General features: G+C 32.5%; 1 protein-coding gene across 4 annotated transcripts in view; it reads left to right on the forward strand.

Moving 5' to 3' along the window:
- Positions 1 to 22,911, forward strand: part of LOC145291174 (rho GTPase-activating protein 1-like) — a 290,865-nt gene that overhangs the window by 232,091 nt on the left and 35,863 nt on the right. For all 4 annotated transcript variants that reach the window (XM_080136719.1, XM_080136720.1, XM_080136717.1 and 1 more), the window contains 5 exons: positions 4,575 to 4,644; positions 11,301 to 11,388; positions 12,520 to 12,651; positions 17,266 to 17,352; positions 22,588 to 22,686. In XM_080136719.1, coding sequence (XP_079992845.1) covers positions 4,575 to 4,644; positions 11,301 to 11,388; positions 12,520 to 12,651; positions 17,266 to 17,352; positions 22,588 to 22,686 — 476 coding nt within the window. The remainder of the gene's footprint in view (positions 1 to 4,574; positions 4,645 to 11,300; positions 11,389 to 12,519; positions 12,652 to 17,265; positions 17,353 to 22,587; positions 22,687 to 22,911) is intronic.

Raw genomic sequence — 22,911 nt, forward strand, 5'->3', positions numbered from 1 at the left:
GATTAAAAATCAAGATATTTCATGCAAATATAATATGCACAAGCGGCAGAACAATATCTGAGGTGTGTTATAGGCTTATTATTTCTCAAATTCCTCGATAATCTTAGATTTCTATACTTTTTCTGCTGAGAAGTCACGGCCAAAATCGGTTAAGATCAATGGAAGTGGTAAAATATTTTTTCTCTAATAAATTCCTCCTCCCCCTGCCACCACTTAACACCATTTGGGGATCGTTCACAAGGAACAGTTGAGAAGAGAACACCGGTTTGGCTTCGTAGTTCTTTCATGTGAAGTTATTTAAAATCACTAAACTAAGCTGCAGTGCTCTGTGGCGTAGTGGTTAGCGTGCTGGACAATTCACATTATATTTTCACGTTCGCGCCGACCTACCGTAGTCGTTTTTTTTTTGTTTTTTTGTTTTTCCTAAACAACTGGAATGGACTTTTCTTGGTGGCTGAACTGTTAACGTTGCAGATGTTTTTTTTTGTTTTTTTTTTTCACACTTTATTTTCCTACTTTTACTCATGACTCCGGGTTTGATCCTTCCTACTTACCTACCATAACATTTTTTAAAACTCCCCCCCCCGTCCCGGAAACAAACACTCGGGCAACGCCGGGTACCCCCGCTAGTAATTAATATTTTTGCCTTGATCAGCGATGACTTGTTTGTTAGTGTTGCTTAACTGTGGCAGGCACCACCACTCCGGGTCAGAGTGAACCTAAGCCACTATGCTTAACACCATACACTCCTAAATTGGAGTCTCATTACTGAATAGTAAGATGTATAGATTTTAGTGTTTGTTAATGGTGTCACATACCATCTCTAAATTTTAGGAGCGTCAGGCTGACAGTGACTTTGAAAGAATTAGTTTTGGACAATTCACTGAATCGAGGTTTTCAAACAATCTTTTGGTATGCAATGGATTCTGTCTAGAAGAATGTGACAAGTTTCAAGTTACTTTTTCAGGAGTCGCCAACTGACTGAAATTGGTCAGTCCTCAACTGTTGTAAACACAAGACCATCCGCAAACTAACCCCAACTGTCATAAACTGTAAACTAAATATATTTTATTTTTTTAATTACATTTTCACCTCAAACAAGGCACATTGCCACTTTGGTGTAGGTGGCTACTATCAGGGGCAACAACTACTGGGGCACTATGTCGGTTCACGTTACACTTGAACTTCTGCATGTCAGCACAGTTGAGGAAGCAGAGACCTGGAATGGAATTCCAGAGTCTAGCGGTTCTGGGGAAGAAACTACTGGAGTAGAAAGATCTTTTACGTCTAAGGATCTCTACTGTGTGGGAGTGGGATTTAGTTGCCTGTCTGGTTTGTCAAGGGCGTCTACGTTGTGGGGGCACAAGTGTCTGCAGTTCACCAGAGCATTAACCATTAAAATACTTGTAGAACAGGCAGAGGGATGCAACATTTCGTCGATGGGACAGAGGCTGAAGCTTAGATGCCAGTTCAGGGCCTATCAGATTGGCGACTCTCTTTTGAAGCTTGTCTAGGAGCGAGAGACTAGCAGCAGATGCACCAGCCCAAATGTGACAGCAATACTCCATACATGGGCGAATAGTGGCCTTATAGAGGTACAGGATACTTTCGGGTGGTAGTAGTTTTCTAGCATGGTAGAGAGAGCCTACCTTCTTCGCAGCGGCCCTGGCAATGCTTTCAATGTAATTGTTCCAACTCATGTTTCCTGTGAACGTTAGGCCAAGCAGTTTGAAAGATGTACTCTCAGATAAAGAGTCTTTGTGCATTGGTATTGGTGGCAGAGAAGGTTTCTTGTAATTATTGAAGGAAGCCAGTTTAGTCTTGGCAGCATTGAATGTGACCATCCATTTTTGTCCCCATTCCACTACAGATTGGAGGTCATCCTCTAGTGTTTTTGCCATTTCTTTAGATATGTGTTCATTTGTTTTCCTGTCATGCCTGTTATAGAGTGTGGTGTCATCAGCATATATACCCATCTCAGAGGCAATTTTGTCGGGAGGTCATTAATGAATATTAGGAACAATAGAGGTTCAAGGATAGACCCCTGAGGCACTCCCAAATTTTTATATCATATTGTTTAGATATACGACCGTCGAGGACAACCTGGATTTTTCTCTTATCTCCAATCTTTTGTCTATCACACCTTGACTAACAATCTTATTCAGCTTTCTTTTGAGTGTGTTGGTGAACAATTTTCCCTCCACTGTTCTGCTGATAAACTTATTTACTCTTTTTTTACTTCCTAATACTGGAGGAAGGGGACATCAATAGTATCATGCAAAACTGATAAAGCTGGAGTCAGTCAAATATGACTGGCTGCATGCTTTCCTGTTACAGGTTGGAATCACTATATAAAAAAATCCATTTAAAACTGTCTATTCTCTTATGCTCAATGCTTAGAGAAAAGATTGTAAAATATACACCATGACAAAAACAAAACGTAGTACAATTTATCGGTTTTTACTTGGGAACACTTAGATGAATAATACGTTCCAAAACCTATTGTACCGAAGTGATCTATCTATAAAACTATTAGAGATGTCAGTACGTATGCAAAAAAAGGACCATTCTAGATTTGAAGAATCTAAAACTATCTTGCACTATCAACTTGGAAATTGGAATTGGAGGTAGAATGTCTGTATTTATTTTTCATACCAAAATTCCAATAATTGATTTATTTTATCTTAAGTTGCATAATCATGTTGTCAGTAATAAAAATAATGGGTAATTATGCAGAATAAGGACTGAAGTATCATTGGAATTTTCCGGCAGTTTACATTGTTGATGAAAATGCAGCAGGCAACGTCATTTAAGAAAACATTTGCTATCATTGGTTTATTCAATAAAAAAAAAACAATATTTCTCTCGATTTGAACATAAAAATCATTAGAAAAAATCAATTTTTTATTTGCTATCAGTTGTTTATTATTTAAAAAGTATTTATGAAACTTGCCTTACAATGAATGTTTTGTTTGTTTTTTTTAATTTTAATTTTCTTAAAGTTTTATAAAACTTTTCCAATAATAATTCATTGCATTTTCTTTGTAACAATAAAAAGAATAGTTTTCCTTTTTTTTAATTAAATTTTCTATTGAATTGTCTTTGTAATACCAGAAATATTTTTCATTGAAAAAATTTGCCAGCATTTGAGCAAAAAAATGAAATCAGAAAACTTTCATTTGACACCTTCCAGTGTTTTATGTAGACTGCCTGGAAAATTCTAACGATAGAACAGATCTTATTCTACATAAGTATCAAGATGACACCATCTGAACTTTATCAAGGCAGACATCTATTAAAAATACTGACAGAGGTTGCCGCAATTGTTGTTTTCAATGATTTAGCTTTGCTCTATCTTTCAAATGAGGCTGACAATCACTAAGAGAGTCATAGCAGTTTCAAAGGAAATGAATTAGCCAATTCCACAGAAAAAACTTAAAACTTCAAACTGATTTAAATTTTAACATTCCTTACTCTTAAGACATAGCAATACATACACAATGAAAAAATGGTAGATTTACTGGAATTAATTTCCCAACAACAAATTATGCGAAATGATGCCAAAAATTGAAAAGCAGGAAAATACCAAACTGGTGAAGTGTAGAGAGTTGACATTTGTCAATTAGAGATATGGAGAGTTGGCGCCTATCAATCATGATTGCTTCCAGTTAATCTGTTTAAGAAATTTTGTTAGCTAACAAATACATTTTTGATAAAGATATGTAACATTTTACCGACAAATAAGAGTTTAGGCATACATTTACAAGGTTTATATGAGGTCTTTTTATACCATTCATCATCACTGTTTCTTTTCACTGCATTTTTATGAGTAGCCGTTGACCGGCTCTGTTTAACTAAGATGAATAACAGTGTTTTCATGGAGAAAGACACAAGGAGACGTTTGCTGAGTTTTCTACGAGGTTTAATTTGTAGAGAATGAATTTAGAAGACAGAAACTAATGTACCTATTTACTATGCCTCCCCACGGGACAGAGTTAGACACCAGGGTCGTTTTTTAACGTGGAGAAAAGGTACAAAAATAAAAATTGTCTCAGTCGTGAAGGATTTCTCCTCCACCGAAAGAGAACAAGAAATAGAAGTGCAGCATCTGAAGAACAGATACTACACTTTGATCTTGTACCGAAGAATAATTATTTATTATATTCTCCATAGATTTTCTACATTATTGCCCATGGCTCTTTTGCATCGCTTCCACTGAGAAACTGATCTAAAAAAACTTAGTTTTCTCTTACTTGTAAAACTTGGTTCATCATTGTTCGACTTTTATTTTGCCTACGGTGTTTGACCTCTTTCTCCCTACTTCAACCTTATGCCACCCCGCTCTGGGAATGCTTCTGTTTGCAGATTAAGGTCATCCTGATATGCACTAAATGTGAACCTTGCTAAAGTTTGCACTGGCTAACTTAATTACGACTGACGTAGGATTCCTAGTATGTAGTAGATAGTTATAATATCATAATTCTTTATCACAATATGTTCAGCAGATTTCATTTCAAACTACAAAAAAAATGCTTTTATTTATTTATTTTTTTTTTTTTTTTCTATTTTATCAGTTACAGGAAGATGAAGAAGAGCGAGGGGAATACAGTGATGTAGCACGATATGGAATAATTGAAATTGCAGGTATGTAACATATTACCGTTAGTTTTCTTTATGTCCATTCATCTTTTTTTTTTTTTTTTTTTAATCGCTAAAGACAAGGCATGAAGCCACCTAATTTAATGAGCTAACAGATACAAAGACAGGAGATGCCTATTGACCTTAGTCTATAAAAGACTGTGGCTGTAGGTAGAAGGAAAACTGTGAGTAGGAAGTGAGTTCCACAATCTTGCAATCCTTGGAAAGAAGCTACTGGAATAGGAAGCTGTATTAAAATGAGATGTCAAAACAGCAAATTGATGGAGGCCACTCGACCAACGAGTTAAGTGAACATTGATATGCAATATAAACAACCCCCCACACACGCACACACAACATGGGCTGTTAAGCAAATTTTTATTTTATTTTTAATCCTTAATATTGCCTGTAGTTAGGACTGACCTTTCAACCTTCAAGAGACTTATTTAGAACTGAACACCTTTATTTGTTACACCATGATTCGTGTAGACATTTCAATCCGGCTATGGCTGATTGAACAAGAACAATCTGCTCCAATGTTTTAAATATATAACTTTATAAAAGCAACTTTTTAAATAATGTTGATAAAATAAATTACAAAAAAAAAATCATTCTTTAACACAACCTTTGTACTCTATTTAAGACCACTTTTATAACTGCTTTGTAGTAAATGCTAGTTAATAAATGCTAGTTATTTTAAATACTAGTTATCGTCCTTGTTTGAACATGCCCATCACACTTGCCGGTAATATGCAGACATGTAAGCACATATGCATTTAATTACTTTAGCTAATTTTCTTGAAAAGGACAGTGACTGTTGTTATTGATGGTGCTTAAAGCAATTTTAAAATTCTGTATCTAGAAGCAGCGTGAATTTATAGAATAAGAGACAACGCAATGGAGTTTCATCCTACATTAATAAACAAGCTTTATTTGTTATCTTTGTTAGTAGCGTTAGTAGAAGAGGAACAGGTTGGTAGGTTGAAGTGCTCTTGTGTAAGGATAGATTTAATATCATGCCGGCTGGTTGAAGGAGAGAATAGTTCAGTTCCATTTACACGTGTTTACGGCTAGTAGTCGTCGAGACAGAGGAAGCCAGCTAAAGGAGAAAGAAAAGGCAAAGGTATTCAGTGTGTTGATGTGGTGTCGTGTGAGCATGCGTTTGATAGTAGAGACAGGACAAAGGGTCTGTGTGTGTCAGTATATGTTCTTTAGCATGATAAAGAATGTTCATTAGGGTACCACATGTGGAAACAAATGGGAGTTTGAAAGGGCTCCATGTTAGTTTGTAGTACTCGTGTTCAGCCTGGGTCCAAAGCCCCAGGCAAAGTCAGCTGCCCGGTAGGATCAGAATGAAAGAGGGTTGAGAATTTCAGATTTCGCCTTTTATATACTGTCACGTGATTGAGAGCTGGCTTGTGATTGGACATACCAGGAAGAAAATGGATTTCAAATCTTGAGTCGAGAGAATTAGCTCCTGCCTGTGATTGTAGCGAATGTCAGTTGCTACAATTTTCGTTAGCATTTATTAAACTGAAGAAGTAAGCAGCCTAAAATGAAGTTACTTTTGGAGTTACGTCAAAAAATAACTTCGGTAATTCATAAACAATATGTATTTTTTAAACATCAAAAATAAGAATCGGAGGCCTGCAATATAAATGCTGGAGTCCCTCAGGGGTCAATCCTGGGCCCAACTCTCTTCCTGATCTACATCAATGACCTCCCTAAACACATACTTAAATCATTCGTTGACATCTATGCTGATGACACTACCATCTACGGCAACACATCAAAGGCTGTAAATGACGAAGTTCTCTCGGATTCTCTCTCCTCTGATCTCGAGCGCGTGGTTCAGTGGGGGAAGATGTGGCTAGTTACCTTTAATGCATCCAAAACCAAACTCCTATCCTTACATCATCAACGCTCTGATCCCCAGCTGGCATCAATTGTGATGGATGGCTCTCGTCTGGGTGAGGCCCCATGTTTTGACAAGCTTCTGGGTTTGACCTTTACTCCTGATCTGAAATGGAACACGTACATCAAGTCTGTTGCCAAGGTCGCAGGAAAGATGGTGGGATCCTTCTACCGCTCCAGAAGATATCTCACTACTGATGCAATTCTCTATCTATATAAAAGCCAAGTACGGAATACTGTTGCCATATCTGGGCAGGAGCTGCCAAAAACAGCCTATCATGCCTTGACAGAGTACAAAATAGACTTCGTGGTTTAGTGGGGGATGCCCTTTTCTCTACCCTGCAACCCCTCTCCCCCAGAAGAGACGTTGCGAGCCTGTCCTTGTTTTATCGTTATTTTCATGGCAGGTGCTCGTCTGAGCTCCAATCCCTGGTCCCCCCTCGCCAAACTTTCACGAGAAACACCCGTCTAGCTGAATCCACTGTGAAAAATTTCCCCCACTCTATATCTGTGCCTAAATCAAAACGCGGATTTCATGAGCAAAGCTTCTTTCTTAGAACTGCACGCCTGTGGAACTCTGTTCCGTCTGCCTGCTTCCCTCCGGACTACAACTTGGATGTCTTCAAGTATAATGTTAACAAATTCCTAATGAACCGCCCCCCTAATTAAACACTTCATAAAATCTCCTCATTAACGTGATGTACTTGCAATAACCCTTATCCCTGAGTGGCTTCCGGGCCTTGATAAGTGGTGATCACTGTGTAAAAAAAAAAAAAAAAAAAAAAAAAGAAAATGGGAATATTCAGTGACGTTGCAAGCTTTACTGGAATGTATTATTTAAAAAAAAATGTTTTGTTTATTTGTTTGAAATGTTTTGTTAAAAAGTTTTAAAGAAAAAAAAAACATTACTTATTTGTATTTACGAAATATATTGTTTTTAATTCATTGAAAAAATGTATATAAAAAAATTAAGTTCCTTACTTATTACTTGTACTTTCTTTTGTAAAATAAAAAAAAAAGTTATTTTGTTTTTGTAAAAAAAAAAAAATAAAAAAAAAATAAAAATAAATAAAAATAAAGATGAGGACAATAGTTTTCAAAAATGGATATACAGATTACAAAGAATCATCTTAGGGTATTCCAAAAATGTGGTGAAAAATAATACCCTTTAAGAGCTTTCAAAAATCCCCAAGTGATTAAATGTCTTGATGTGATGGAAAAAACGTGATTAAATGTCTAGTGATAAAAAGACTGTACACCAACCCTCTGTTTTGGTTTATGTAATGTTACCAATTTTAGCTGAGTTTTGAGATGCTGAAGCTGACAAAGAATTTCCACTTCCCTGAGGTCATGGCATCTTTGCTGATCAGTTTGACTTTTTGCAACATGTTGATTAATGCCACAAAAACAACCAAACCAAATATTATGAATAAATATTTGAAGATATACAGAAATTGAAGCAAACTATTGCTTTTTTTTTCTCTCTACAATATTGAAGCAGGAAAAGGTGTGTTGACTAAGAACAATGAATTAAGAGGGAGGAACTATAGGTAATCTGTAGGACGGATGTGTTCGATTGTGGATGTGTAAAGATATACAGCATAATCATGTTGACACACCGGTTCTTGTTAGATCACCGAAATCAAGCAACGTTAAACCTGGTCAGTACCAAATTGTGACCATTTGAGAATACCAGGTACTGTATGTATGAAAACTTTGATACCTCCATGCAAAACCGCAAAAACCTTAATGTAATCCTCTTCTTTGATTGGGATGTGTGTGTGTGTATATATATATATATATATATATATATATATATATATGACTGGGGACTACTCGTGAACTGTATTCTCCCATAAAACTTCCTCCTTCAGAAGAAGTTTGTTCAATCCACCTAGGGTGAATGCCGAGCATACATACATGTGAAGAGAAGTGTTAAACATTTTTTAAACTCTTCTATTTTCCTATTCATGTTCCCGGACAACACCAACTAATCCTGCTCGTTTTTGTTTTATGATGGCAGAAAATCAATATTATAAAGTTTGCTTTAAGTTGTAAAATCATGAATCTGACCTGACAGGTGGTTGTATTTAAAAGTTTTCTTTTGTTCTGTTTTCCTTTCTTTCAAATTCTCAGGTGAATGCAATTCAATTTCGAAAAGGTGAACAGAAACGTTGGAGATTTATGACTTTCTTATTCTTATTCATGATTTTTGCTCCTGAGAATTTATTCAATAAATAAAAAGTAACAAAGAAATGTCCGCGTCTTTCAACTGAATCAGATGCAAAGTTTTCTTCAAATGCTACTTCATGGTATTTTTTTTTTTTTTTTACTCTCGGGGAAGTCTACTTATCAAGGCCCCTGAGCCACTCGAGGATAAGAGTTAATAAGTGCCAAGTAGATTGAGACAACACTGTGATGATTGGTAATGGTGGAACAGGTAGGGTTTGTTTAAGTGGATAGCTCAACAAGAACTTATTTACAGACTTGAACATTACCATGTTATAGTCAACAGGGAAGCAGCCCTGCAGTATTGTTTCACGGACAGACATTTGAAGCTGACTTCAAAGATGTGAGGTGGCTTGATGTGGTCCTCACTTGAAACCACACCAAAGATCATAACTGTGGCCGGAAACTTATTTTTCATCACTCTGGGCACATCCCTGTTATTAGTGACAATCCAGCAATGCATTTGGAGGGTGCTGGCAATGGTCCTGTTGCCATAACTTGGATCAGTAGAAAGCACGAGTTGTACAGCGGCACATTTCTGATCTCGCTCGTTGAACATTGTGTCACTTTCAGATAGAAGGCTCCTATTGCTCTTAGGATTTGTACACAACTGGCCAACTAGTAGATAGTTCGCAACCAAAAAAAAAGAAAACTAGTTTTAATCAAACAGAAATGGAATAATGCCGTCTTTGCTATGGCAACAATTTTTTCATTCTACCTTGCATAGATTTTAGTTTTACTGGTAATTTAAAATCAATAAATATTTATTATTATATTATTTTATATATTATTTATTTTATTATTTTATATATTATTTATTTTATTATTTTATATATTATTTATTTTATTATTTTATATATTATTTTATATTATTTATTTTATATATTTTATTTTATATATTATTTTATATATTTTATATATTATTTTATATATTATTTTATATATTATTTTATATATTATTTTATATATCATTTTATATATTATTTTATATATCATTTTATATATTATTTTATATATCATTTTATATATTTTATATATTATTTATTTTATTTATTATATTATTTTATATTATTTTATATTATTTATTATATTATATATTTATTATATTATTTTATATATTATTATATTATTTTATATATTATTTATTATATTATTTTATATATTATTTATTATATTATTTTATATATTATTTATATTATTTTATATATTATTTATATTATTTTATATATTATTTATATTATTTTATATATTATTTATATTATTTTATATATTATATTATTTTATATATTTATTATATTATTTTATATATTATTTATTATATTATTTTATATATTATTATATTATTTTATATATTATTTATTATATTATTATATTATATTATTTTATATATTATTATATTATTATATTATTTTATATATTATTTTATATATTATTTATTATATTATTTTATATATTATTTATTTTATTATTTATTATATTATTTTATATATTATTTATTATATTATTTTATATATTATATTTATTATTGTATTATTTTATATATTTATTATATTATTTTATATATTTATTATATTATTTTATATATTTATTATTATATTATTTTATATATTATTATTTTATATATTTATTATTTTATATGTTATTTATTATATTATTTTATGTTATTTATTATATTATTTTATGTTATTATATTATTTTATATATTATTTATTATATTATTTTATGTTATTTATTATATTATTTTATGTTATTTATTATATTATTTTATATGTTATTTATTATATTATTTTATGTTATTTATTATATTATTTTATATATTATTTATTATATTATTTTATGTTATTTATTATATTATTTTATATGTTATTTATTATATTATTTTATATGTTATTTATTATATTATTTTATATGTTATTTATTATATTATTTTATGTTATTTATTTTATTATTTTATGTTATTTATTTTATTATTTTATATGCTATTTATTTTATTATTTTATATGCTATTTATTTTATTTTATATGTTATTTATTTTATTATTTTATATGTTATTTATTTTATTATTTTATATGTTATTTATTTTATTATTTTATATGTTATTTATTTTATTATTTTATATGTTATTTATTTTATTATTTTATATGTTATTTATTTTATTATTTTATATGTTATTTATTATTTTATATGTTATTTATTATTTTATATGTTATTTATTTTATTATTTTATATGTTATTTATTTCATTATTACTATCAGCAGTAGTAGATGTTGTTTTAAATAAAATCAAATAAAAAAGATAATTAAAAGAATCGTTTTTGGCATAAAAAATAAGCACAATTTTTTTCGATACCAATTCCAATACTCCCAAAATTTCTGATTTTTCTGTCTTCAGATTCCAAGTAATCATGTCAACACACACACACACATATTCATGCACATACTTTTCTCCCTTTTTTTTTTTTTTTTTTTTTTAAACTTTAGTGTACCTACTTATTTTCTTTTTTTTTTTTTTTTTTCCAGGTGATGATGTTTATGGAAGAAAAGTAATAATTTTCTATGCATGCCGATTACCATCAAGTAAAGTTCTTGATCACAGAAGACTTCTTTTGTAAGTGTGGATGCGTTGCTTTTTTGTTTTGTTTAAAAAAATACTTTTTAGTATTTTGTTCTGTAAATGTGTAATAGAAGAAAAACAGGATTTATTATGCAATCTAGATTATAAAATTAGGTCTGTTGGATTTTGGTTGATAAATTTAAATAGAAATGTATACGACCAATATTTGATTCTACATAGCCAGTGAAATATAGAAATTTTCATTGATTATATATTTCAGGGAAATATACATGATTAAATTTCAATTTATAAATAAAAGTATAGCCTATGTACACCATAACTAAAAGAACATAAAATTAAAAGATTGTGTGTATTTAGGCAGCATTTTTTCATTTAATCAAACATTCTTAAAAATAAGAGCATTTCTGTTTAATTACACTTTTTAAATTTTTTTGGTTTTTAACTTTTGTGTCTGAAACTCAAAAAATAAAAATAATGTAAGTTCCACAGTTGTCATGAACATTTTCTATTCTACATCGAATCCTCTTTAGATAAGTAAAACAAATAAAAAAGAAGGCTAGGAAAAAGAAGATAGGAATCTCTTTATCGACATTAGGTGATAGTGTCGGGGGAAACCGTTAATCGTTTAAATTCTGTTTCAGAACCTGAGTGACCAGATAAAAGTAGCATTACACGAAGCATTTTTAAATATTGTTAAATAAAAACGAATAATTAAATAGAAGCTCTGTTATTTTTAACAATGTTTCTCTTTAATTGAAAGATATGAATAAATACATGCTTGGTTATCTGAGACACCATTTTGAAGTTTCCAATTGTAACAGTGATTTTATTATCTGCTCATTATTCTATGAAAATTAATGGTTAATCTATTACTGAAAGTATTATTAGGTCAAATAAAATATGTAATCAATGAAATTGATTGTAATTTTTCTTTTTAACTACAGAACAAAGATTGAAATTTCTGTATTTCACTAGCTAATCAGAATAAAAAGATCCAAGAAACTTTATTTTATATATTAGATGTATATCATTTATTTTGATTAAGTTTAAATATGATTATTAATTAAAATCTCCTAAGAGACAGAATAATTGTTTTGTTATTTTTCATTTTTATACATCGTGATAGTTTCCTTTTTTTCTTTTTTTTTCATTGCATCATTGCAGATACATGAAGTACACATTGGACCAGTACGTGGAAAACGATTATACACTCATTTATTTCCATTACGGATTAAACAGTCGCAATAAGCCTAAATTTACTTGGCTTGTGCAGGCATACATGGAATTCGACCGCAAGTAAGTTACTCACGACTCTTTAATTTTACCATCTTTTCTTGCATATCATACAATCAATTTTGTATGGAAATCGCAGGTAAAAAAGTGTCCTGTATTATATATATGACTTTCAAGGAAGATTAAATCTAGACAGTATAGAGAGATGTGTGCAGAACGGGAGACTCTTTTGCTATGGTCACATTGAATAAATGGATGAGTTTTGAAACAGTTGAGGTAGTAAGCTTAAAAGTGATAATGGTGAATTTAAGATAAAGACCTGGCCAGAGATAGGTTAACTTGGAAGTTAATTTCAATTGTCCACACATGCCAGCATCTAAAATAGATGTTAAGGCCCTGTGTATGAGCCTAAAAGACACCTAGTGGTGAGGCCCCATTTGAGGGCTGTAGAGAATGCGGAGTTGCCCATTAGTTGCCATTGCTTCCAGGTCTACTTTGGCTCATAGTGGTAATACATGTTAGAACATCTGGTGTTACTAGATAAGGCTGTCTGAAGATACTGGCTTCCTGACCCAAAATGCACCAAACGTTGATGTTATTATTTTTCCCCTCTGAAGTCAAAAAACAAAACGGTCAAATCAAATACCATGAATAAATATTTGAAGATATAAAGAATTTGAAGCCTAAAACTTTTTTTGTAAATTACTGAATTCGGCATCAAATAACCTAAAAAGAGTTGATATGCCACAAAACAAAACCAAAGCAGAGATAGATTAGTTTGGAAGTTTTTTTCGTTTTTTTTTTTTTTTTACATGAAGGTCACCACTTATCAAGGCCCAGAAGCCACTCTGGGATAAGGGTTATTTTGTGTACAGTAATCAATGAGATAGTGTTGCAGTATTCATTAGTATTGGAGATTTGATAAAGTGTCATTACTTGGGGGGGGGCGGTTCATCAGGAATTTGTTTACGTTGGACTTGAAGACATTCATGTTGAAGTCAGGAGGGAAACAGGCAAGCGGTAGAGAGTTCCACAGGCATGCAGTTCTAAGAAAGAAGCTTTGTTCATAGAATCTATGTTTTGATTTAGGCACAGATAAAAAGTGGGGAAAATTATTGACAGTGGTTTCGGCTAGACGGGTGTTTATTGTGAAAGATTGGCTAGGGGGGGACTAGAGGTTGGACCTCAGATGAGCACTTGCCATGGAAATAACGATAGAACAAAGTTAATTTCTGTAAACCCCCCAACACATGCCAGCACGTAAAACAGACATTGTATATGAAGATGAAACGTTCAGGAATTTTTACTGCCATCTTATTGAAAGACAATATTTGTTTTATTTTCTTTGTTTAATATTTGAAATTATGTTGACTGAATTTTAAAAGTTGGACCTAACTAGTATTTAAGGTGAAAAATTAAATTTTGATTCATGCTAGCTAATTTGTATTTATTATTGTTGTACCATGTTATTTGCAACATACTTCACTACAATTTATTTTTACAAATACTTAATCTGCATCAGCAGTTTGCTCATATGGAGAGAATCTTAAATTAATACCTCAGCTAATAGGAATAGTTAGCAATCTTTTTCTTAGATACTAAACCTAACAAAAAGAAGGGATTGTTGTAGACGATAGAAATATTTACAAAACAAAATGGATCCCAAACAAAATTGGGTCAGTATAGCTAGTTTATTAATGCAGAGAAAAATAAGTCATATAAAACAAAATTATGATTAAGTAATACGTTCAAATGTATTACAAAGCATGTTTAGTTATCACTGTTGGAACCAGAGTTATCCTTCCTTGGATATATTTGGTTTTAACACTAGATGGTGTTACGATCAGATGATTTGGTACTTTCATGCTTCACACATGGTTATAAATTCTTATTAGTGCAGTTTTATAGCTGATTATACATGGTTCAAACTGCTTTGTTTCTTCATCTGTTACCAGCCTGGGTGTTCTGAGGTGTGTGTTGAGCAAAAAAAAATTAAGAAGTGATAGTAGGCAGGCATGCTCGAACCCATACCACAAAGGAGAAAAAGATTGTGAAAAAAACAAAAAAATCAGACGTCTTTGCCATTGCGTCCATCGCCAAACTGGAAGTGGCAAAGGTTTAAGTTAAGGCTAGTCAATCGAAAAGAAGGGATGACTTTCGAAAATATCAGTGAAAAAAATGACTCCCCCCTGTAGAAAAGTGCCCAGTTGAGGGTGAAGGAATCGATGTTTTTAGCCAATTTTTCGATATTTGTCGTCTGAAGAGCCCAGCTTCAAAACAATACCGATCTCATGAAAATCTGTCGCCTCTGTCGAAAGTTTTAGGCAGACATACATACAGACAAGTGAGATTTATAATAGACTAGCAGGGCTACCCGGCGTTGCTCGGGACCGTATAAACAATGAAAAAACAAAAGCAGATATTGAACATATGTTTTATTCTTAGGGGAGAGGAATCTTTCATCTCAAGTTTTAGCGTTACAAACAAACATTTGTCTTTTATATATATAGATAATGACAGGTTTTTTTGGGGCCCCCCTCGAAGATAACTGATCAGTTGACCAACTTCTAGTGGTCCGTTTGACGTGAAATTTCGATATTTGTCATCCGGGTGATGGGGCTTCGATATGATACCAAATTTGTCAACTTTGGTTGTGTCTGTCAAAAGTTTTAGCGTTACAAACAAACATACATACATACACACAGACGTTTGGCTTTTATATATATAGATGTTTACTTTTCTGATCAAGTCAATCGACTCTGACTATTGTGAAAGAACCAAACAAACTTAGTCTCAACTATCGTGATACATTTCTAAACTATGTGAAGTAACTTTACTTTTCCTTTTGGTCACCCATTTTTTTTTTTTTTTTTTTTTTTTTTTCTTTCCATTTCTCTAACAACTCGTATATATTTTTGTATTCTTATGGAACATCACAGTTATTATTTAAGACCCATGTTTTTAAGTTGCATTTTTTTTTTTTGCGTACCTGGTCATGTCTTTAATGCCTGGGTGGCATTGTTAGTAATGTCAGAAAAAAATTGTTGCAAGTTGTCGGAGTCTGATGCTGTAAGCACGAGTGATTTAAAATAATAATACAGAACAGAAATAGTGTAAAAAAAAAAATGTTCGTCAGAACAACAAAAATCATCTGATCATCCTAGGGATGTTGGATGACTCATGCTGGAAGATTTTTTTTAAGTGAAGCTGGTTTGCACAATGCGAGCCTAGTTCTCTCATCCCAACTAATTTGATCCAGCGGCAGGACAGGGTCAAAACAGCTGGAAACCAGGTGCGATGCAGGAGCTGGCAGAAATATCAATGTCCTCCTACATGCAGCATCTGATATTCTCAAATGATCGCTCTTCTAATATTGGCCAAGCTCAATGTTGCTTAACTTTGGTGATCTAACGAGAACCAGTTTTTCTACATGATTATGCCAGACTGACAGAAATGGTGTCAGAATTGTGAAGGCTGTTCAAATAAGCAAGCCTGGCGGACTACATTCGATGGGCTTAAAGCCCAATATATATTTAGGAGGAGTATCTAGTTCTAAATTCGCATGTGGATGGAATTTGCATATATCATTTTTGGTTTCCAGGAGTAGAAGAGTGCTTTTTCATGTTGCTCAATATAATTCAAGCGAAATAACTTGGATCTTGTCCAAGGGAGATCACTTTATAATTTCTGAGTCAACATCTCCATTTCTCTATGAATTTAATCATATTTAAGTATATTAAATTTAAGTTTGTAATTGCCTATAAACTCATTTTATACAGCATAATCACATTGACACACCAGTTCCCATTAGACCACCAAAACTAAGCAACATTGAGCCTGGCCAGTACTAAAATTGGTGACTTTGGTGAAGTCAGATACTGCATGTGCTCTGAAACCTGGAAAGAGATGGGTGCCATCAGACTGTTCTTGCCGTCACGAGCCTGAAACGTTAAAGGGTTTTCGTTTTTTTTGGGTTTTTTTTTTCTGGAATAAACTATTGATAGGCAATGATACACATTGTGATGTATTAAAAAGTCTTACCACAGATTAGTGACTTTATTAAATATTGAAGTGCTAGTATTTGTATTGCTACAATAGCATACAAGACTATCAATTTGGAGTTTTCAGAGTTCTTTAAAGAGTTTCATTAAAGGGAGATAATCCTGGTAGTTAATCATCACATATTGAAAGCATGATTATTAATTTAGAAATCATTTTCCTATTTGTGTAAAGCTTCTGTTTTGATCTTTGTATTAATAATAGGTTCTTTCCCAGAATTTTCTTATATTAAAAAAAGAAGAAAAATCTGTCTGATGTAATAAAAATATCCTATTCCAAAAATTATGTGAATTGAGTAGTTTTTATTTTTATGAAAAAAATCATTGTTATGGGATTAATAGAAATTTGTAAGCATCACTACATAAATTTTGCAAGTCTGAATTATGTCCCTTTGTTTTATTTATTTTTTTAAATTTTGTTCTGTTACTCAAAAAATTTGATTTTCTTGTTTAAAAATAAAACTACTTGATCATAAGCACTTTGATTTTTCGCATATGAATATTTTATTTTGTCATAACTGCATGCATCATACAGGTTTTTTATCTTTGTTTCTTTAATATAGAGGCAATTTGTATAAGAACATAATGGTTTTAATTTATTTCTTTTTTGTCATTGTAGGTATAAGAAGAATCTTAAGGCTCTCTACCTGGTTCACCCAACATATTTTATTAAAATCTTATGGACATTTTTCAAACCTCTTATCAGGTAAGTTTCTGATCTTCTGCCATAAAACAAACAAAAATTATAAAGTTTCATTTGCACAGCCTGTTGAAATCAGATTACCATGGCAACAGAAATTGTTGATGGTACCGAAAGAGTCGATAATTTTAAATACCTTAGCAATACAGTTGATGCCAGTAAGTAAACTGACACAACTATAAGACGATGCATGGAGATTATTGGAGCAGTTTTACAACACACTGGATACCATAGTTCCATGTAGCGACAAGTCTTGGGAACATCTAAGACAAAAACATAAAAGACAAAACGGCCACGCGTGTTTTTGTCTGTCCAGCAAAGGCTTTTTTTGCTGGGGTTCGGGGGGGGGGGTAATATTCTTTAAAACTTTTTATATACTCTCTAGATCATAACATCTACGATTTGCGAAGGGACATCGTATCTAGATTTGTTTTGATCAACTTTTATAAAATTCACGCTATTCCATCCTCTTGCATGTTTGTTCGGCTTTTTCGTATAAGAGAAACTGCCTTTCATGCCAGGACATCCAGAAAGCAATCAGTTTTGATCAATCTGAGGGAAACCCCTCCTATCAGACAATTGCTATTCATTTGGACACTCCCTTTTTGTGGGCAGTTGGTTTTCCCCAACATCGTGGGGAAACAAATAAATAAAAGAGCGGAAAGCTTAACTGGCCTCCAGCCAACAATCATTTCTGCAAGTTAACTTTTTCATTGACATCACTAAATTTAAAGATTTTTCACTTCCTATGGCTTCATAGTGTTGCAGTAAAAGTTCACGTTTTCTTTCATTTTCTTTTCCACCTTTGGGTTCAAAACACTTTTTTTATCCTTTTACACCTACAAACACCCGGGCAATGCAAGGTACTCCCACTAGTATACCAGAAAGAACAGTTGGCAATAAGTTATACATCATCTGTCATGACTAGGAAATTCTTACAGCTACCTATCTAAAAATGGAGCTGTTAAGTCTGATATAGTGATATGGAACAAGAGGGAGAAAGTAGCAACCCTAGTTGAAGTGAGCGTCACTAATGATGCTGGCCTTAACAGAACTGAGATGGAGAAGATAACGAAAAACCAAAACATTATGCACGATAAGAAAAGAAACTGGAATCTTAAGCTCTCTACCATGCCAATAATTATAGCAGCAACAGATCTTATGAAAAAAAAAAAAAAAAAACTATTCGGCGAATGTACCCATTGAACCAAGTGCAAGAGAGATAAAAACAATTGCACTCAAAGGAATATTTAGAATTTTAAAAAGATCTCTCGGTTGAAGTGAATGAAATAGTGGGTGAATGTCTGGCATCCAGTAGAATGCCCCATCCCCAGCAAAAACAAAATAAGAAATTAAAAAAAAAACATAACAAGAAAGGCAGTATACAACACGCGTGTCTATCCTGTACTGTTGTGTGTTTGTCTGTGAGAAATAGTCAAAACGTCAAAATGACACTATTTTGGCTGCAGAGCATCAGATGGAGAAAATTGACGCTCTCACTGTAAAGTTTCCCATAAAAAATTGTCACACAACATCTCAATTAGTATGGCTACGTCATTCAGTCAGTTATTTGAAGCACTTCAAACCACATCTCCCATCAATATGCCACAGGTTTGGCAACTCCTCATTGTTTTGATTGTTGCTTCATAACGTTTCGACCAACTATTGGCAGGTGGTAACCGCGACAGGATAGGAACTCCAAATCTTCTGACTGCATCCTCGGCAATCACTGCCTTCCATAGTTGTTGTTGTCTCACCACGTTTTGGTAAGCCTCTGGCCAGCTTTGGGTATGATTGAAACCTTATCTTCAGACAGTGTTCATCTGGAACCGTAGAGATTCAACGTCTCTATCCACTGTGCCACGGGCCCCAAAGGGTGATCAAGGTTGAAGTGCTCGTCTGAGCTTCAATCTCTCGTCCCCCCTCGACAATCTTTCATGAGAAACACTCGTCTGGCTAAAACTACTGTCAATAATTTTTCCCACTCTTTATCTGTGCCTAAATCCAAACGTAGATTCCATGAGCAGAGCTTCTTTCTCAGAAGTGCACGATTGTGGAACTCTCTTCCGTTCACCTGTTTCCCCACCTGACTACAACTTGGATGTCTTCAAATCCAACATAAGCAAATTCCTGACAAACCGCCCCCTTAAGACACTTTATCAAAACCTCCAATACTAATGATTACTACAATACTATCTCATTGATTACTGTACACGCAATAACCCTTATCCCTGGGTGGCCTTCGGGCCTTGATAAGTGGTGACCCCCATGTAAAAAACAAAATTAAAAAAAATTAAAAAAAAAAAAAGTTGAATTTTTTGGTGTTATAAATTCACGTTTTTATTTTTTGGGGCCAAAAGCGTGGTGAGACAACAACTATGGAAGGCTGTAATTGCCAAGGATGCTGTTAGAAGATTCAGAGTTCCTACCCCGTTACAGTTACCACCTGATGAAGGCCAGAAGAATAGGTGGCCGGAACGTTGTGGAACAACACCTAAAAGATGAGGATAATAGTCCGCAATAAATAAATAAATAAATTAATAAATAATACTCCTCTCAATGAATTCCAATAAAAAATAAATAAATATAAAATATATATGGAGAGGATCAGTTGATGACAACCTGCTCCTAATGAACAGTATAAGCACGAAAACAACCAACAAAAGAAAACTGAACAAAACATCTAGTACGAGACATAATGACTGAAAAACTATGAATCACTTTCTTGGCAAGTGTTATATTGCTGGTCTATATAACTGATATCTCTTTAACATTGTGACATGTCGATATGTGTCTTTTGTGATTGTCTCTAGTGTTCATGTTATTTTTATAACGGTGTGTATAACAACTATGGATAATGATAACTTACACAGACAATCTTACCAAAGGGACGAATAACATTGTCAGTGGGGACACCAGCAAAAGACGCATACATTTTAAAAATTTCTTTCGTGCTCCCTGCAATTAAAGATGCTTTTTTTTTTTTTTTTGAAAAGGGAAATGCCAAGACATGAATTATATCGGAATATAATCATTTATTTCTATGCTGGGTCCTTCCTCAGAGTGTAGCACACTTCGTATAAGTCTATATTCTGCTATCTCCCCCCCTTTTGACTTCCACGGGCGTCAAGTCCAAACACTGGAGCATCCATTCACTAACACGTTGGCTACCAAACTCCTCTCTTCTCCCTTCCCATATGTATATCTCTCTAAATCCTTTCTTTCTTTAGTTCTTTGATTTCACCAATAATAATTCTACATAGCGCAAAACGAACAATCATCCCATCTTTGTCACATAATCTTTTTTGTATTAGTTATACAAACTAAAATTCCGTTTCACCAAATTAACATTCCTGGTACATATTTTAACATAAATATTTTATCTTTAAATACCTAATCCAATTCGATAACATTCTTTCTGTTATTCAAACACTCCTTTTTGTTATTGAAATATTTCTACTAACTAAACACTGACCACAATCGCTACCCAACATTTTCCAGGATTCACAACACAACAAAAGGAGAGGTTAACAATTTTTTGTTTTGAGTCAATCAACCAACAATCTGATTCATATTCAAATCGGTTTTTATTTGTTTTTGCAACCAATTAAGAGTGACCTATTTGAATAAGCATGTGTGAATTTTATTTCTGAAGAAATTAAATTAAAGACTGGGGAATATAAAAAAAAAATAACTTGTTTGGCAGGAGAGAAAATAAAGTGTTGAAATATATTAGAAAGGTATTTCACTAAAAATTATAATGATCAGTTAATTAGTTTAGGGTTTTTATGCAAATATATGAAAATAGTTGCATTCAAATTTTAGGAGTTTGTCTGCATATTTATCTAACGAGACAATGACTGGAAACAAATATCTAATATGAAATTGACAGCATAAAATAAAAACCCATGTTTATGATTGCCTCAATTATTTTTGATACTAACATTCTTATATAGAATAATTTAAAAAAAAATATATCCTGGCTCAGAATTATGAGTAATCTCCCTTGGACTAATATCAATTAGGTCCCTGGAATTATTCTGAGGATGCTAAGGATATGCCCTCTCCTGTCTGGGAGTTTAAAAAAACAAAAAATTGATGTGTGTGGAAATTGTCTCTTCCGGCTGGAAGAAGGCTGGAACATGTGAGTAATTTCCCTTGGACTATCTGGTGCTACTAGATCAGGCTGTCTGAAGATATTGGGATACCTGCCCTAAAATGCACCAAACATTAATGTTATTGTTTTTTCTTTTCTCTTTAGAAAATTAAATCATGTTCTGTTAAGTTAAAAACAAATTTCCTCTACAAAAAAAATCAAACTAAATACCATGAATAAATATTTAAATATATAATCAACTTCAAACCTTTTATCCAAAATTACTGAACTTGGCCTTAAATAATCTAAACAGGGTTGATATGCCGTAAAACAATGCCGAACTAAACTTTATGAATAAAATATTTGAAGATATAAAGAACTTGAAGAAAAGTTTGTTTTTTTCCAAAATTACTGGATTCTGCATTTAAATAACTCGAAAAGGGTTGATATGCCATAAACTAATCAATTAACCTTTGGGCTATATCAAAATTATCTTTCTTGGATTATTCTAGCCAAGGAAAATGCACTCTCCTGCACATGAATTAAAAAAAAAAAAAAAAAATAGTTCCATGCATATGCAACACGTTTTTTTTTTCTGAAATCGGATGTGGTTTGACTGTCGGTTTTGCATAATCTTTATGAATTCTGACACTGCTTTTGTCAAGTATCCTTTTTGGGGAGCAGTCCAGAATATCATTAACAAAAAATTTGAAGTCATATTTTTTTTTTACACATTGTTTGTGGATATTCTCTATCTCCAATCCCAGCAACACATTTTTCTTATTATATTACGGCATTAATATATTTGCTCTATTAATTTTAAACTTTTGTGTATCATTAAGTATCGCCTTACATGTTTTGTATCCCATTTTTTACATTAAATTTCAGGTTTCATCAATTGTTCTTTTTCATCACTTGACTATTAAATCTATAAAATTTGGATTATTCGTTGTCCTCATCTTGAGTGTTATTTTCACAATGTTTCAGCCGACATAACCTCTGGCTAAGTAGGGGATGAGGTTAAATACGTTTTTTTTTGTAGTTTGTTTCTTTTTATACAATTTATTCTAATGGGTATTGACTTTTTTATTAGATAAAAAAAAGTTTTGATCTTTTCGTAAATGACCTGTGTTTATTTTTTTCAGTGTGAAATTTGGAAAGAAAGTGATGTATGTAAATTACCTTCATGAGCTTAAAGAGCATCTTCACTTTGACCAACTGGTTGTGCCGCAGCCCGTGTTAGAGTAAGTAATTCTTATTTGACAAGCATTTTAATCAATTTTTTGGTGAAAATTCTTTTGAAACCAATTTATATACACATAAGTGAGATATATATATATATATATATATATATATATATATATATGCATGCAGGTGTTACAGAAGATTAGAAATAGTGTCTAGCCTGTCCTATGCGATGGACAAGATGCCATTTCCAGGAAAATAGTTTTTTTTTTTAAATTTTTTTA

Source organism: Euprymna scolopes, chromosome 12, assembly GCF_053919585.1.
Source record: "Euprymna scolopes isolate OS-2025 chromosome 12, ASM5391958v1, whole genome shotgun sequence".
In the NCBI taxonomy this organism is placed as follows: domain Eukaryota; kingdom Metazoa; phylum Mollusca; class Cephalopoda; order Sepiida; family Sepiolidae; genus Euprymna; species Euprymna scolopes.